This window comes from Erinaceus europaeus, chromosome 2, assembly GCF_950295315.1.
Source record: "Erinaceus europaeus chromosome 2, mEriEur2.1, whole genome shotgun sequence".
Taxonomy (NCBI): domain Eukaryota; kingdom Metazoa; phylum Chordata; class Mammalia; order Eulipotyphla; family Erinaceidae; genus Erinaceus; species Erinaceus europaeus.
The window spans coordinates 188047712-188063060 of NC_080163.1; the positions used below are offsets into that span (position 1 = coordinate 188047712).

General features: G+C 44.0%; 1 protein-coding gene across 7 annotated transcripts; it reads right to left on the reverse strand.

Annotated features, from left to right (window-relative positions):
* Positions 1–998: 998 nt before the first annotated feature.
* ZNF546 (zinc finger protein 546) lies at positions 999–11810 on the reverse strand. Of its 7 annotated transcripts, XM_060185924.1 has the most exons (6): positions 11642–11810; positions 11317–11395; positions 10079–10168; positions 7378–7504; positions 6711–6806; positions 999–3486 (listed from the first exon to the last, which is right to left on the reverse strand). In XM_060185924.1, exons 2-6 carry the CDS (start codon positions 11335–11337, stop codon positions 1373–1375), a joined length of 2448 nt encoding a protein of 815 aa, XP_060041907.1. In that variant the 5' UTR covers positions 11338–11395; positions 11642–11810; the 3' UTR covers positions 999–1372. The 7 variants fall into 7 exon arrangements, with proteins under 7 accessions (XP_060041907.1, XP_060041906.1, XP_060041909.1 ...); XM_060185923.1 differs by having other exon boundaries at positions 11317–11810; XM_060185926.1 differs by lacking the exon at positions 11317–11395 and having other exon boundaries at positions 11642–11807.
* Between the last annotated feature and the right edge of the window lie 3539 nt (positions 11811–15349).

Sequence of the window (15349 nt, forward strand, 5' to 3'; positions counted from 1 at the left end):
GTCTGTATGGAAAAAGTACAACTCTTTGAATCTTTGCATCACATAATCTTCATACATCAATCTTAAGAGATTTCTCTCACATATTAGTTTTCAGAGATGAGTTTTGATTTTAGAAATGGAATTTTACATTTGTTGAATTTTCTTCACAATTGCCAACTTAATGGTGTTCTGTGTTTTTTTTAAACAAATCTTATATCCGTCAGGTCTTCCTTTAGCATAAATTTACTAATATCACTAGTGATAAAAATAACAACATTTATTGAGCACATACTTGTAAAAGTTTTTTTTTTGTTTGTTTATATTATTTCATCTTCATACAAATACTATTAGGTAGGTACTATTGTTATTATTTAAAAACTGAGGCACAGAAGGAAGAAGTATCTTGCCAAATATGGCCCAGGGAGAGGTGGTGTAATGATAATGAAGTAAAGATGAGCTATGGCTGAAGTCCTTCCCCTTATTTATTACATTAACGTATATATTGTTAATATAATCATACTGCTCTTTAAAGAGAAATTGTGATTCATGTGCATAATGCTGGCCCAGTCTGCTTCTTGTATGCAAAAGACATTGAGAAGAAGCATTTAGAAACTTTTTCCCTCCAACAAATGTAGATTTTACTTATTTATTTATTTGGATGTCTTTATTGGGGGGATTTGATAGAGCTAATTTAGGTCTGTTGAATTCAGTCGTTAAAAATGGGCACTTTAGGGTGTCGGGTGGTAGCGCGGTGGGTTAAGTGTAGGTGGCTCAAGGACCGACGTGAAGATCCCTGTTCGAACCCCGGCTCCCCACCTGCAGGGGAGTGGCTTCACAGGGGGTGAAGCAGGTCTGCAGGTGTCTGTCTTTCTCTCCCCCTCTGTGCCTCCCCCTCCTCTCTCCATTTCTCTCTGTCCCATCCAATAACAACGACATCAATAACAACAATGATAACTACAACAATAAAACAAGGGCAACAAAAGGGAATAAATAAATATTGAAAAAAAAAAAACGGGCACTTTCATTTTGTGTTTCTTTTATTCCATTTAATTTTTCTGGTAATTTTTATTGTATTGTATTTTGTATAAGGGTACTACTAGTCAACCATATTGTGAAGGGGACCTTCACTTTGGTTGGAGATGTACTGCACCTGTACCAATAAACTGAAATTTGACCAAGACCAGGGGATACTACACCATTTCAACTTTCCCCCTTAATATACAATGTGTAAAGCTATTTCTGTTAAATTTAAAGCATGAAATATATACTTACATCTTGAGAGACCATTGTTCTCCAAACAACAAAAAAATTTTCTCTCCTTTTTTTTAAACAAATAATATTTCTTCTTAATTATGATGAGTTCTCCGCTATTCCAAAAGACATTTTCTGCTCTCTACGTTACGCATAGGGTTCCTTCACTATCATGACTTCGCTGATGTAAAGTTAGTTGATTGCTGTGAATAAAGGCTTTTTCACACTCCTCATGTTTAGAGGGTTTTTCACCAGTATGAATTCGGTGATGCCTAGTAAGTTCTGAATTAACACTAAAGGCCTTCCCACATTCTTTACACTTATAGGGCTTTTCACCAGTATGAATTGTGTAATGTCGAGTAAGTTCTGCTTGAAGACGAAAGGCATCCCCACACTGTTTACATTCGTAAGGTTTTTCACCAGTATGAAGCCTAAAATGTTGAGTAAGATGATACTGACGACTAAAGCTTTTTCCACATTCCTTACATTCATAGGGAATCTCACCTGTGTGAATTCTTTGATGGAAGGTAAGTTGATAACTACAAATAAAAGCATCCCCACATTCACTACACATGTAGGGTTTCTCACCAGTATGGATCCTGTGATGTTGAGTTAGATGATAATGTCGACTAAAGGCCTTCCCACATTCCTTACACTCATAGGGTTTCTCACCAGTGTGGATTCTGTAGTGTTGAGTTAGATGATTGCTACGAATAAAGGCTTTTCCACATTCTTGACATTTATAGGGTTTTTCACCTGTATGAACTCTGTGATGCTGAGTAAGTTCGGTCTGAAATCGAAAGACTTTCCCACATTCATTACATTCATAGGGTTTCTCACCGGTGTGAATTTTATAATGTTGGGTGAGATTGTAGCGGCGACTAAAAATCTTCCCACATTCCTTACATTCGTAAGTGTTTTCGTGAGTGTGAATTCGCTGGTGTGATGAGAGATGACCGCTACGAATAAACGTCTTCCCGCACTCCTTACATTCATAAGGTTTCTCACAAGAATGAATTCTGTGGTGGCGGGTAAGTTCTGCTCGAAGACGAAAGGCTTTCCCACATTCCTTACATTCATAGGGTTTCTCACCAGTGTGAATTCTGTAATGTTGGGTAAGATGATAGCGACTACTAAAATTTTTCCCACATTCCTTACATTCAAAGGGACTCTCACCAGTATGAACTCTCAGATGTAAAGTCAGTTGATAGCCACAAATAAAAGCCTTCCCACACTCTTTACATTCATAGGGTTTCTCGCCAGTGTGAAGTCTATGGTGGCGAGTGAGTTCTGTTTGAAGACGAAAGGTTTTTCCACACTCTTTGCACGCGTAGGGTTTCTCACCAGTGTGGATTCTATAATGGCGTGTCAGTTCTGCATGAAAATTAAAGGATTTGCCACATTCTTCACACTTATAGGGTCTATCACCAGTGTGAATTTTCTGATGTTGAACTAGGTATGAGCCATGGCTAAAGGCCTTCCCGCATTCATTACATTTATAAGGTTTTATACCAATGTGAATTTTCTGATGTTGACTAACATGTCGTTGTACCCTAAAAGTCTTTCCACATATTTTACATTCATAAGGTCTCTCACCAGTATGGACTCTTTGATGTTCAGTAAGTTGATAACGCAGTCTAAAGGCCTTCCCACATTCCTTACACTCATAAGGTCTCTCCTCAGCATGAATTGTCTGGTGTATTCTAAGGTCTCTAACACGTATGAAAGCCTTCCCACATTCTTCACACACATAGGGTTTTATGCCAGAATGTATTCTCTGATGTTCAGTGAGGTGATAATGAAGTCTAAAAGTCTTTCCACAATCGTTACATTGATGGGGTCTTTCCCCAGCATGAATTGTTTGATGTACTCTGAGCTCTCCCACACGACAAAAAGCCTTCCCACATTCCTTACATTTATAGGGTCTCTCCCCAGTGTGAATCCTTGTATGCTGAATTAGGTATGACTGTTGTCTAAAAGCCTTCCCACATTGCTTACATTCATAAGGTTTCTCTCTTGTATGGATTTTGTGATGCAGAGGAAGAGAGACGTGCTTTTGGATTATCATTTGACTAACACATTCCATCTGATATTCTTGTCTCTCTAATTCATATTTATATTGCAAATTATTTCTGAGAATATTGTCCTTGTGGATATAGATCCTATTGGTTTCCACTGTCTGCATTTGAGGCAAATAGGTGTCATAAATCTCAGTTTCTGGAAATAACTTCTCAGTCACATAGTTAGACTCCAAATCTGCAAGAAAAATAAAAGCAAAAAAGGAAACAAATGTTGCAATGTGATCTTTCTGTATGGGATTGGATGATGGGTTGCAGTTTATAGTAAAAATAAGTAAACTAAAGGGTGGAGGGTAGATAGCGTAATGGTTATGCAAAGAGACTCTCATGCCTAAGACTCCAAAACCCCAGGTTCAATCCCCTGCACCACCATATGCCAGAGCTGAACAGTGCTCTGGTTAAAAAAAAAAAAAAGAAGACAAGTAAACTAAAAATAACTAAAAATAATACATATAGGGGCCGGGTGGTGAAGCACCCAGCAGAGTGCACGTGTTACCATGTGTAAGGATCCTAGTCTAAGACCCTGACCCCCATCAGTGGGGTGGGGGAAGTTTCATAAGCTGTGAAGTGGTGCTGCAGGTGTGTGTGTATCTCTGTCTTTCTCTCTCTCTCTCTCTTTTGCTTCCAGGGTTGTCACTGGGGCTCAGTGCTAGCACTACAAATCCATTGCTCCTTGAGGCCATTTTTCCATTTTATTGGATAGGACAGAGATAAATTGAGAGAGGAGGGGAAGATAGACAGGGAGAGAGAAAGACAGACACCTGCAGACCTGCTTTATTGCTTGTGAAGCAACCCCCCTGCAGGTGGGGAGCCGGGGATCCTTGAACTGGGATCCTTGCACTTTGTACTATGTGCGTTTAATCTCCCCTTCTATTTTTTTTACTTAAAATTTTTTTTCTATTATTTATTTTGTTAATATTTTATTTATTTATTAATGAGAAAGATAGGAGGAGAGAGAAACAGCCAGACATTACTCTGGTACATGTGCAGCCAGAGATTGAACTCAGGACCTCTTGCTTGAGAGTCTGATGCTTTATCCACTATGCCACCTCCCAGATCACTATTATTTATTTTTAAAAATTTCTTTATTGGGGATTAATGATTTACATTCGATAGTAAATACAATAGTTTGTACATGCATGACATTTCTCAGTTTTCCACATAACAATACAACCCCCACTAGGTCCTGTCATCCTTTTTGGACCTGTACTCCCCCCACACACACACACACACCCCAGAGTCTTTTACTTTGGTGCAATACACCATAACCTCCCCTTCTATCTCTATCAACAAAACAAAGAAAGAAAGAGAGGTGGGGGGAAGGAAGAAAGAAAGGAAGGAAGAAGGAAAGAAAGGAAATAAATATATACTGGAAGTAGAGGTCTAGAGAATGGGTCAGTAAATTTATTCTGTAAAGAACTACATAGTAAAAGATTAAGCTTTGTAGAGCATATGGTCTTTGTGCTAATTGCTCAGCTCTACTGTAATTGTGTAAAGGCAGTCACAGACAACACAAATTGAATGAGTGTGGCTGAGTGATAGGAACACCTTTCTTACGGACACTAAAATTTGAATATCATAAAAATGTTATGTGTCATAAAATTGTCTTCTTTTAACTTTTTTCAGTATCTCCACTAGTGCTGACATTCCTGTCTATGCATGGCCATGGCTGTTTTCTGTTTAGTAAGCAGGCACTGTGTATTGTACAGCAGGTGCTGGCTAGTAGTAGTAGAAAAGCGAGGGAAATGGCACCAAGGTTAGAAAGGGAAAAAATAAATATTATTCCCAGATGTAGTGAGTTGAATAGTGGTCCCAGTGCTTGTGAATATGACCTAATTTGAAAGAAGAAGAAGAAGAAGAAGAAGAAGAAGAAGAAGAAGAAGAAGAAGAAGAAGAAGAAGAAGAAGGAGAAGAAGAGGAAGAAGAAGAAGGAGAAAAAAGGCCCTTGTAGATGTAATTAGGCTACGAATCTCAATACGAGATTATTCTGGGTCTAGGGTAGACTCTGAAGGTCAAGGTTCCATCCCCCCAGTAGCATCAGAAACCAGAGCTGAGCAGTGTTCTGGTATAATAGATATAAAACAAGATAGCAACCCAGGGGAAATAGCAAAGCACAGGACGTGTCTGTCTAAAATTCTTGGTTCCATCTCCAGTGTTGCACATCTGGAGTGGTACACTGACTTCTTTCTCATATGAAGTATTTATTTATTTACTATTTTTAATTGCCACCGGGGTTATTGCTGGGGCTCACTGCTAGTACTGCAAAGCCACTGGTCCTAGGGGCCATTTTCCTTTTCCTTTCTAATATTTTTATTTGATAGGACAGAGAGAAATTGAGAGGGGAGGAGGAGATAGAGAGGGAGAGAGAATGATAGACAACCTGCAGATCTCCTTTACCAGTCAAGAAGCATTCTCTCCCTGAAGGTGGGGAGCAGGGGCTCTAAGCTGGGCTCTTATGCATGGTAGTATGTGTGCTCAACCAGCTGCACCACTGCCTGGCACTCTCATATGATTTAAATAATAAAATACAACTTTTCTGTTGTTCTCACTGGGGCTTCACTGCTCCAGACAGAGAGACAGAGGTAAAGATATCACAGTATTGCTATTTCTCCAGTGTAGTGGGAGCCAGTTTTGAACCTGGGAATAGATTTTAAATTAAAAAAAAAAAAAGAAAAGAAAGAGAGGAAGGAGGAAATGCACAAGAAATATAAAAGGAAAGAAACAACAAGCATGGCAAATGGAGATAAAGATGAATTTTTAAAAAAGTTTTTAAAATATTTATTTTTTCCCTTTTATTGCCCTTGTTGTTTTTCATTGTTGTTGTAGTTGTTATTGTTTTTACTGATGTTGTCGTTGTTGGATAGGACAGAGAGAAATGGAGAGAAGACGGGAAGACAGAGAGAGGAGAGAAAGATAGACATGTGCAGACCTACTTCACTGCCTCCCCTTCAGGTGGGGAGCCAGGGGCTCGAACCCGCATCCTTACACCGGTCTTTGAGCCGTGTGCCAGGTGCGCTTAACTCGCTGCGCTACTGCCCAACTCCCAAGATTAATTTCTTTTGGTAGATCGTATTGAAAGGATCTTAAAATTTCCCAGATCTCAGACCTTTTACTCCATAGAAAAAAGAGCCACTGAGGGAACTTTCCAAACAACATCTCAGGCTTTGCCTTTCCCTTTTTTTTTTTTTTTTGCCTCTAGGGTTATCTCTGGGGCTTGGTGCCGAATGGGGCGACCCCCATGCAAGTGAGAAGCAAGCCGGGGGCTTGAACTGGGATCCTGGCGCCTGTCCTTGTGCTTCACGCCATGTGCGGTTAACCCCCTGCCCTACCACCTGTCTCTGCCCCCTTCCCTTTTATAACAATGTAATGGCACCTGCTCTCACCAGATCTGCCACCACTCACCTGTGCACACACTTCTGGTCCCTTCTCTCTTTATCATCCAGGGCTCTTTCTCTTGCTCCAACAAAGTAATCACCTCTGGCTTAGGAATGGAACACCCTGCTCAGGAGAAAAAGAAATGCCATATGGTTTAGAGCAAACAAGACCCTTGTGCATTGTAACTTGTGTGCTCAACTAGGTATGCTAACACCCAGTCCCAGCAGTCCTTTTTTTCAAAACAAACAAAACATATATATTCAATTTTTAATTGACAGAGGGTGAAAGAAAGAGAGATGGGGGAAGAGTGAGAGAGAGACAGACAGAGATAGAGACACAGAGACAGACATCTGCAGCACTATTTCACTGCTGGTGAAGCTTTCCCCACTGCAGATGGGTTCTGGAGGCTTGAACCTAAGTCCTCAAGCATGGTGATGTGTGCTCTGCCGGCTGGTCCACAGCCCAGTCCCAACAATGACTTTCCTAAAAAAGCTTTGAGACTCCAATAGAAAAATGTAAAGTTCAGATTATAATTTATGACTATAAAGTAGACTAAAAGGGAGTTTGTCTCTTCTAAAATGGGTTCCATTTATTAGAATTGTAAATACACATTGTTCACTCAATCCACCACTATAGAAACCATAAAGTCTCACGGTGTCAGGCTGCGGCCCCCTGAGTAGACAGACAGTCTTACCTAATGAGACCAGGTTGCTGTAGTTCTCCAACATCACATCCCTGTACAAGGCTTTCTGAGAGGGACCAAGGTACTCCCACTCCTCTGGGGAGAAGTCGATGGCCACGTCCCTGAATTCCAAGGATATCTGAAAGGACAGACCCCTGTTCTAAGATTTGTTTTTACTTTTTGACCCATCGGGAGTTTCATGCCTGCATGATTCTACTGCTCCCAGCAGGCTCTTGCTTTTGAATTTAAGGTAGAGAGACAGAGAGGGAGAGAGTGACACAGAAGGGGAGACAGACTATAGAGAGAAGGAGAGATACCACAGCACCACTCCACTGCTCTTCAAGTTTTTTCCTTTGCATGCAGTCCAGATGGTACCAGGGACTGGAACCCAGGCCCTAGTGCATGGTGAAGGATGCGCTCTACTGGGTAAGCTATCCCGGCTTACTAAAAAATTGCTTTAGGGAGTCAGGTGGTAGTGCAGCGGGTTAAGCACATGTGGTAAGGACTGGCGTAAGGATCCTGGTTCGAGCCCCCGGCTCCCCACCTACAGGGGAGTCGCTTCACAGGCAGTGAAGCAGGTCTGCAGGTGTCTGTCTTTCTCTCCCCCTCTCTGTCTTCCCCTTCTCTATTTCTCTCTGTCCTATCCAACAACAACAACATCAATAACAACAACAATAACTACAACAACAGTGAAAAACAACAAGGGAAACAAAAGGGAAAAATAAATAAATATAAAAAAATTGTTATAAATGAGGTTGGGAGATAGCATTAGAGCATGCTGGAGGCCCGAGAGGTCCTAGGTTTAATTTCCCATATACCACAGCTGAGTGGAGCACTGGCCTCATGTAGAGAAACAGGAAACAGACCAGGAAAAATATCTCGGCATGCCAGGGCTTGTACAACTCATGGCCTTATTATTTTGCATGGCCAGCAGAGATCTATAACTTCTCAAACATTGACAGCTGTTAATGGATTCCATAGTTCCAGGCCACAGCCAAATTTGATACCTGATGTGAACAGGGAGTATGTAAATTGTTGCACATTGCAGTTATAAATCTGCTTAGATTCCTTTAGGGGTCCTAGCTAGGGAAAGAGAGAGGCAGGCTGGAAGTATGGATCGACCTGTCAATGCCCATGTTCAGTGGGGAAGCAATTACAGAAGCCAGACCTTCCACCTTCTGCATCCCACAATGACCTTGGATCCATACTCCCAGAGGGATAGAGAATAGGAAAGCTACCAGGGAGGGGATCGGATATGTAGATCTGGTGGTGGGAATTGTGTGGAGTTGTACCCCTCTTATCCAATGATTTTGTCAGTGTTTCCTTTTTGTAAAAAACAAACAAACAAACAAAAAAAACCCCCAAAAACCAAAGATTAGTTTAGAGAGACTTAATAGTTCTACTATCCCTTATTAGGGATGCTGTCCTATGCAGATTTTCCTACTTCCTTTATTCCCCTAAAACAAACCATTCTGCTTTTTGCCAATTTAAGACGTTTTATAATTTCTTTGATGCTTCTTGTAAGTAACCAATAAAAATAAGAGACTCCATGGTCTGTGCTGTATCACATACAGTCCTTCAGAGTTTTCCAGTGAAATGAAACTCAATAAATAAGCACATTACTTAACATGCACCTGCTTTTAAATTCTAAATAAATAAGAGTTCCACCATCCTCTTTTTCCTTCAGAAAATTAAAAAGAAAAAAAAGATCCTCTGCCCCCAAAGGACTCTAAAGTCTCTATTGTAGAAATAGGAGTTGAGCTAGGGAGACAGCATAATGGTTATGCAAAGAACTTCATGCCTGAGGCTTTGAGGTTCATTCCCTAGCACCACCATAAGCCAGAGCTGAGCTGTGCTCTGGTGTCTCTCTCTCTCACTTTCTCTATCTCTATCTTTCAATCTCTCTCTTACTAAAATAAATAAATATTTTCTTTTTTTAGAGATAATTAAAAATATTTATTTATTTATTCCCTTTTGTTGCCCTTGTTGTTTTATTGTTGTAGTTATTATTGTTGTTGTTACTGATGTCATTGTTGTTGGAAAGGACAGAGAGAAATGGAGAGAGGAGGGGAAGACAGAGGGGAAAGAGAAAGACAGACACCTGCAGACCTGCTTCACTGCTTGTGAAGTGACTCCCCTGTAGGTGGGGAGCCGGGGGCTCAAACCAGGATCCTTGTGCCGGTCCTTGTGCTTTGCGACACATGCACTTAACCTGCTGCGCTACCACCCAACTCCCGACCTTTATCCTTTTATGTGTCCTTCCAGGCCCCCTCTAGGTAGAGCCATGAAATCTCTGTGTTCAGGCCTTAATCAAAATCTGGTTCTCAAGGTATGAACCCTTACTGCATACAGAACACAGCACTGAAGCCTATATATATTATCAGCCTGCAAAAATTCTTATCTGTGGTGCTCATAAGCTGTCTTTTCTGTGTTACTAAATCATGACTTTGACAAGGAAAGTTCAGATATTCTCCTTAAGGGAACTCACTTTTCACTGCTCCATTAAAGCTTCTGAGAGACTGGGCACCTCGATGGAGGCTGACAGGTGTGCATAGGTTAGAGACAGGAGGGACAAATGGGTGTGTATGGTATCACCTTTCACTGTGATGGGCTGTAGTTTCAGCACTAGGGTTGTCTTAGTAACGAAGAGTCAGGATAATAACGACTGCATGAATTCAAAGCCAAATCTCAAGAAGGAGAAATACAAACTTACAAGGGCCATGGCTGGTTTCAGAGTTGGAAGAACCTGCCAGTTCTCCTTGGGCTTCCTCCACTGGAGAAACAGAGTCCAGAGAAACCAGGGCTGGGGAAAGAGCATGTAGCTTTGAGATATGGCTTGTCTCCTAACTCCCCCCCAAAACTGGAATTAACAGCATCCTGATTTGCCTTCTTTCTACTTCTCACTCCACGGTTCCGCACATATAGTTGAGCAGACACAGGCTTTTAGGGGGTCAAACCCTCCCTGTAGCAGGGGAACCACCCATGTTTGTGCAGACACAAAGCAGAGATCCCTGCACACAGCCGGACCAGTTACTCCAGAAGGGTCTCTGGTCCATCTCAATTTCTTTTCTTTTTTTCTTTTTTTTGCCTCCAGGGTTATTGCTGGGGCTCGGTGCCTGCACCATGAATCCACTGCTCCTGGAGGCTCCCCCCCCCCCTTTGTTGCCCCCGTTGTTGTAGCCTTGTTGTGGTCATCATTGCTGTTGTTGATGTCGTTCGATGTTGGCTAGGACAGAGAGAAGTGGAGAGAAGAAGGGAAGTCAGAGAGGGGGAGAGAAAGATAGACACCTGCAGACCTGCTTCACCGCCTGTGAATCGACTCCCCTGCATGTGGGGAGCCAGGGGCTTGAACAGGGATCTTTTCGGGGGTCCTTGCGCTTTGCGCCACGTGCACGCAACCCGCTGCGCTACCAACCGACCCCCCCATCTCAATTTCTAATGATCCTGATTTCATAGCTGACATTGAACTGTGTGCCCTGCACTGGGCAGATCCTTTTCCATCTTTATTCACCTTCTAGAGCAGGGAATGGGCTGCTCTATCCCAAACCGAGTATCTTTCCTGGCTCAGGTATGCTATCTGCACTCAATAGATAGGAAGGCAGAAAAAGGTAACCTTTTCTACTGCAAAATGCACTTGTCCATGAGGCGTCCTCCCACAGCTAGTATTACAGCTCCCAGAATGCTCTGGGCTCCCTTTGTGACAAAGCAGGCAGCATCCCAGGTGAGCAATCTTGCGGATCCTACTTTTTTTTTTTAAAAACGATAAATAGAGGTTGGTGACAGGATTACAGTACGAAAGCTGTGGTTAAAAGAGAGAGAGAGAGAGAAAGAGAGAGAGAGAGAGAAGCGGCATCCACAACTACAGGGACCCTCTCATCATCCCGTCACAGGAGTCTATCTTAGGGTCACTTCTCGCTCTAAAAAAAGTCCCACCCCAAACCCAAGACCTGCCTTTTCGCCGGGAACCTTCATCTGAAGGGTCGATCTTGACTTCGCTCTTGGGGACACTGTTCTTTGCAGTCACTGGGAACTGTGATGGGAGTGCGGGGGGAGCAGCAGCAACGCGGGCCAATGACACGCATTACAGCCAAGCTCCAGTCTCTCAACCGCATCCACCATCTCTGGGGCCGACCTGGTCCTGACAGATGCACCCATACACCCCACCCATCAAGCAAAACCCCTCCTCTGTGCCTCTTGTAGGCCTTTGGCTCTGGACACGAAGCGCCCCTGGCTCGGGAGTCCTCATATTAGGAGGCAGCCTCAGTATGACACTTACCTCCAAGACTCCGGCTCCTTCTCACCTCGCGTCGAATTCTTGCCAGGAGGCAACTAATTCACCTGCGGGGGGCTGACCCACCAAGAACGAACCACAGAGGCGCGTGGCCAACACAGCCCCGGCGCCTTCTGGGAAATGTAGTTCGCAATCAAAATCCAGTCTTCAAGCTCTGAGTGCGCAGGCGTCCGCTAACGCGCAGACGCAGGCTCGCGCCGAGGTAGGACTTCGGGTGGGTTCGGGGAGGGGTTGGTGGCAGTGAACTGAGGGTGGGCAGTTCCTCTCTTCTCTGCGCATCAGAGTTATTGCAGGAACTTCGAGTGTCTCTGTGGGTGCAGTCTGATCCTGCGCCGGGCGGGATTTGTCTTTTTTCTTTCCCTGACAGCCCGGCGCTTGGTACACTCTGGCGCACCGCACAACTTTGGCATGAGGGGGTGCCCGGGATAGAACTTGCGACTGCAGGCCCCAGGCATTTAAGTCTGAGGGTGTCCTGCTTCTGCTAACTTCTTGGCTGTTTGTTAGGTTAAAGACTGGCTGTGTCGCCCCTTGTCCGTCTCGTGAGCGATGTAGGTGTGATCCAAGCTGAGGCGGCCTCTTACTGCAAGGAGGCAGCAGGCGGGGCGGGTGACTTGTGCTATGAGCAGTGAGGTGACAGCAGCAGATCATGGCTGTGCTGCGCTGTGACTGCCTGCAGTGGTAAGTGAGTGACGTGCTGAGTGGCTGGTGCAGCAGGCAAGGCCGGTGAAGGGTGTGTGTGTGTGTGTGTGTGTGTGTGTGTGTGTGTGTGTGTGTGTGTGTACACACACGCACAGTTCTGATTCTGAAGGAGGCACATCCGTGGGTGCCAATGGACTCATGATTGACCAAAAGCCATTTCTTCTGTGGAATAGAGTACATGTTGAATGTGTTAAAGATTTGGATAAAAAATGTGCAACTGGGAGTCAGGCGGTAGCGCAGCGGGCTAAGCGCAGGTGGCACAAAGCACAGGGACCGGCGTAAGGATCCCGGTTCAAGCCCCGGCTCCCCACCTGCAGGGGAGTCGCTTCACGAGTGGTGAAGCAGGTCTGCCGGTGTCTATCTTTCTCTCCCCCTCTCTGTCTTCCCCTCCTCTCCCCATTTCTCTCTGTCCTATCCAACAACGATGACAACAATAATAACTACAATAATAAAACAACAAGGGCAACAAAAGAGAATAAATAAATAAAAATCTGCAATTGATCTGTCCAATATATATATTTTTTGGTGATCAAATCCGGGGCATAAAGTATGCAAGTTCTGCTTGCATTAAGCCATTTCCCCACCACTGAAGCCATATATATATATATATATATATATATATATATATATATATATTTTTTTTTTTTTTTTTTTTTTTTTTGCTTCCAGGGTTATCATTGGGGCTCGGTGCCAGCACTACAAATCCACTGCTCCTGGAGGCCATTTCCCCCATTTTGTTGCCCATGTGGTTGTTATTGTTGTTGGACAGGACAGAGAGAAATCGAGAGAGGAAGGGAAGACAGAGGAGAGAAAGATAGACACCTGCAGACCTGCCTCACCACCTGCGAAGCGACACCCCTGAAGGTGAGGACCTGGAGCCTCAAAACAGGATCCTTACTCCAGTTCTTGCACTTAGCGCCATGTGCGCTCAACCTTCTGCACTACAGCCCAGCCCCCATGTAGTCTATTAAGAGAGAAAAACGCAGATTGTAGTGACTTGAAAAAATGTTTACAGGGTGGGGAAGATGGCATAATGATCATGCAGACTTTGATGCCTGAGGCTCCAAATTCTAGGTTTGATTCCCTGAACTACCACGGGCCATAGCTGAGCAGTGCTCTGGTTTAAAAAAATACTGCAAGGGGGAGGGGGAGAAGTGGTAGCATAATGGTTATAGAAAGATTCTTGCCTGAGGCTCGGACGTCCCAAGTTCTATCCCCCTCACACATCTGAAAGGTGCTCTTGTCAAGACAAAAATAAGAACATAAAAAAAAGGACATAAAAATACAGTTTGTTAAAAGTAAAGCAGTAGGGCACAGTAAAGCAGTAAAGCAGTAGGGCACAGGGTTTGCGTGCAAGAGTTCAGGCAAGGGCTGGGCAGTGGTGCACCTGTAGAACCAATACTAATTTCTGGAGGGTGTATCACTGTTTTCCCCTGCATGCCTCTGGGTCTCAGCATCTGCAGTTCTGATGAGTCCCTGCTCCAGCAGCATGAGCTTCGTGTGTAATGATTTCTGCCTGGGCCTCCTAACCTATCTATTTTTAAATGATCAGTAGTCTTTTTATTTTGCCTTCAGGGTTATTTCTGGGGCTTGGTGCCTGCACCATGAATCCACTGCTCCTGGAGGCCATTTTTTTTTTTCCCTTTTGTTGCCCTTGTTGTTGTAACCTTGTTGTGGTTATTATTGTTGTTGTTGACGTCGTTCGTTGTTGGATAGGACAGAGAGAAATGGAGAGAGGAGGGGAAGACAGAGAGGGGGAGAGAAAGACAGACACCTGCAGACCTGCGTCACCGCCTGCGAAGCGATCCCGAGGGGGAGCTGGAGGCTTGAACCGGGATCCTTACACCGGTCCTTGCGCTTTGCTCTGTGTGCTTAACCCGCTGCGCTACTGCCTGACCCCCAATCAGTAATCTTTTAAAAATTAATCTTTTTATTGTTTATTTTGTGTGTGAGAGAAACAAGATCACTCCATTTTTATGTTGTACCAAGGACTGAAAACAAGATCTCACAAATACCTGTTTGTTCCACTGCTGAGCCACTTCCCAGGACTCCAACAGTCACTTGTAACTTAGATATACTCAACCTTGGGCACCACCTCAAAGAAATGTTACTATGGAATACATGACGTCAGAGACAGTGGTTATGCAAAAGGACCTTCTTTTAAAAGGATTATTGGATAGGGACAGAGAAATTGAGGAGGGGGGGAAAAGAGGGGGAGACAGAGCCACCCACAGCACTACTCGTGAAGCTTCCTTATGCAGGTGAGGGGTGGGGGCTTGAACCCTAGTTCTTGTGCACTGTGACATGTGTGCTCAACCTAGTGTGCCACCACCTGGCTCCCAAAAGACTTTCATGCTTGAGGCTCTGAGGTTCTGTGCTAGCTAGAGTTGAGCAGTGCTTTGGTTTAAAAACAAAATAAACAGGGGCCTGGGTGGTAGCACAGCAGGTTAAGGGCACATGGCATGAAGCTCAAGGACCGACCGGCCTAAGGATCCGGGGTTGAGCATCTGGCTCCCCACTTGCAGGGAGGTCGCTTCACATGTGGTGAAGCAGTTCTGCAGGTGTCTTATTTTTTTCTTCCCCTTTTGATTTCTCTGTCCTATATAGCAACAACAACAATAACAAGGGCAACAAAAAAGGGAGAAAATGGCCTCCAGGAGCAGTGGATTTGTAGTGCAGGCACTTCTTCTAGCGTTTGCCCTTCTTCCGTAGCCAGTCAACAGCGTCAGGTTGAGCCTGATGTAAAGTTTCGAGACCTCCTTTGAATCTGGAGAGGTGGCAGTCTTTGACTATGTGGGTCATAGTCTGTCTGTAGCCGCAGGGGCAGTCACTGAGCCACAGCAATAACCCTGGAGGCAACAAACAAAACAACACGGCCGTGATACAGGAGGAAGCTGCGGTGCCTTTCTCTTTCTGTCTCTTTATTTTGTGGTCAAGAAGAGGCTATAGTTTGAGGCCCATTGTCCATTCCTTCCCCTAAGTTTCTTAATTTGG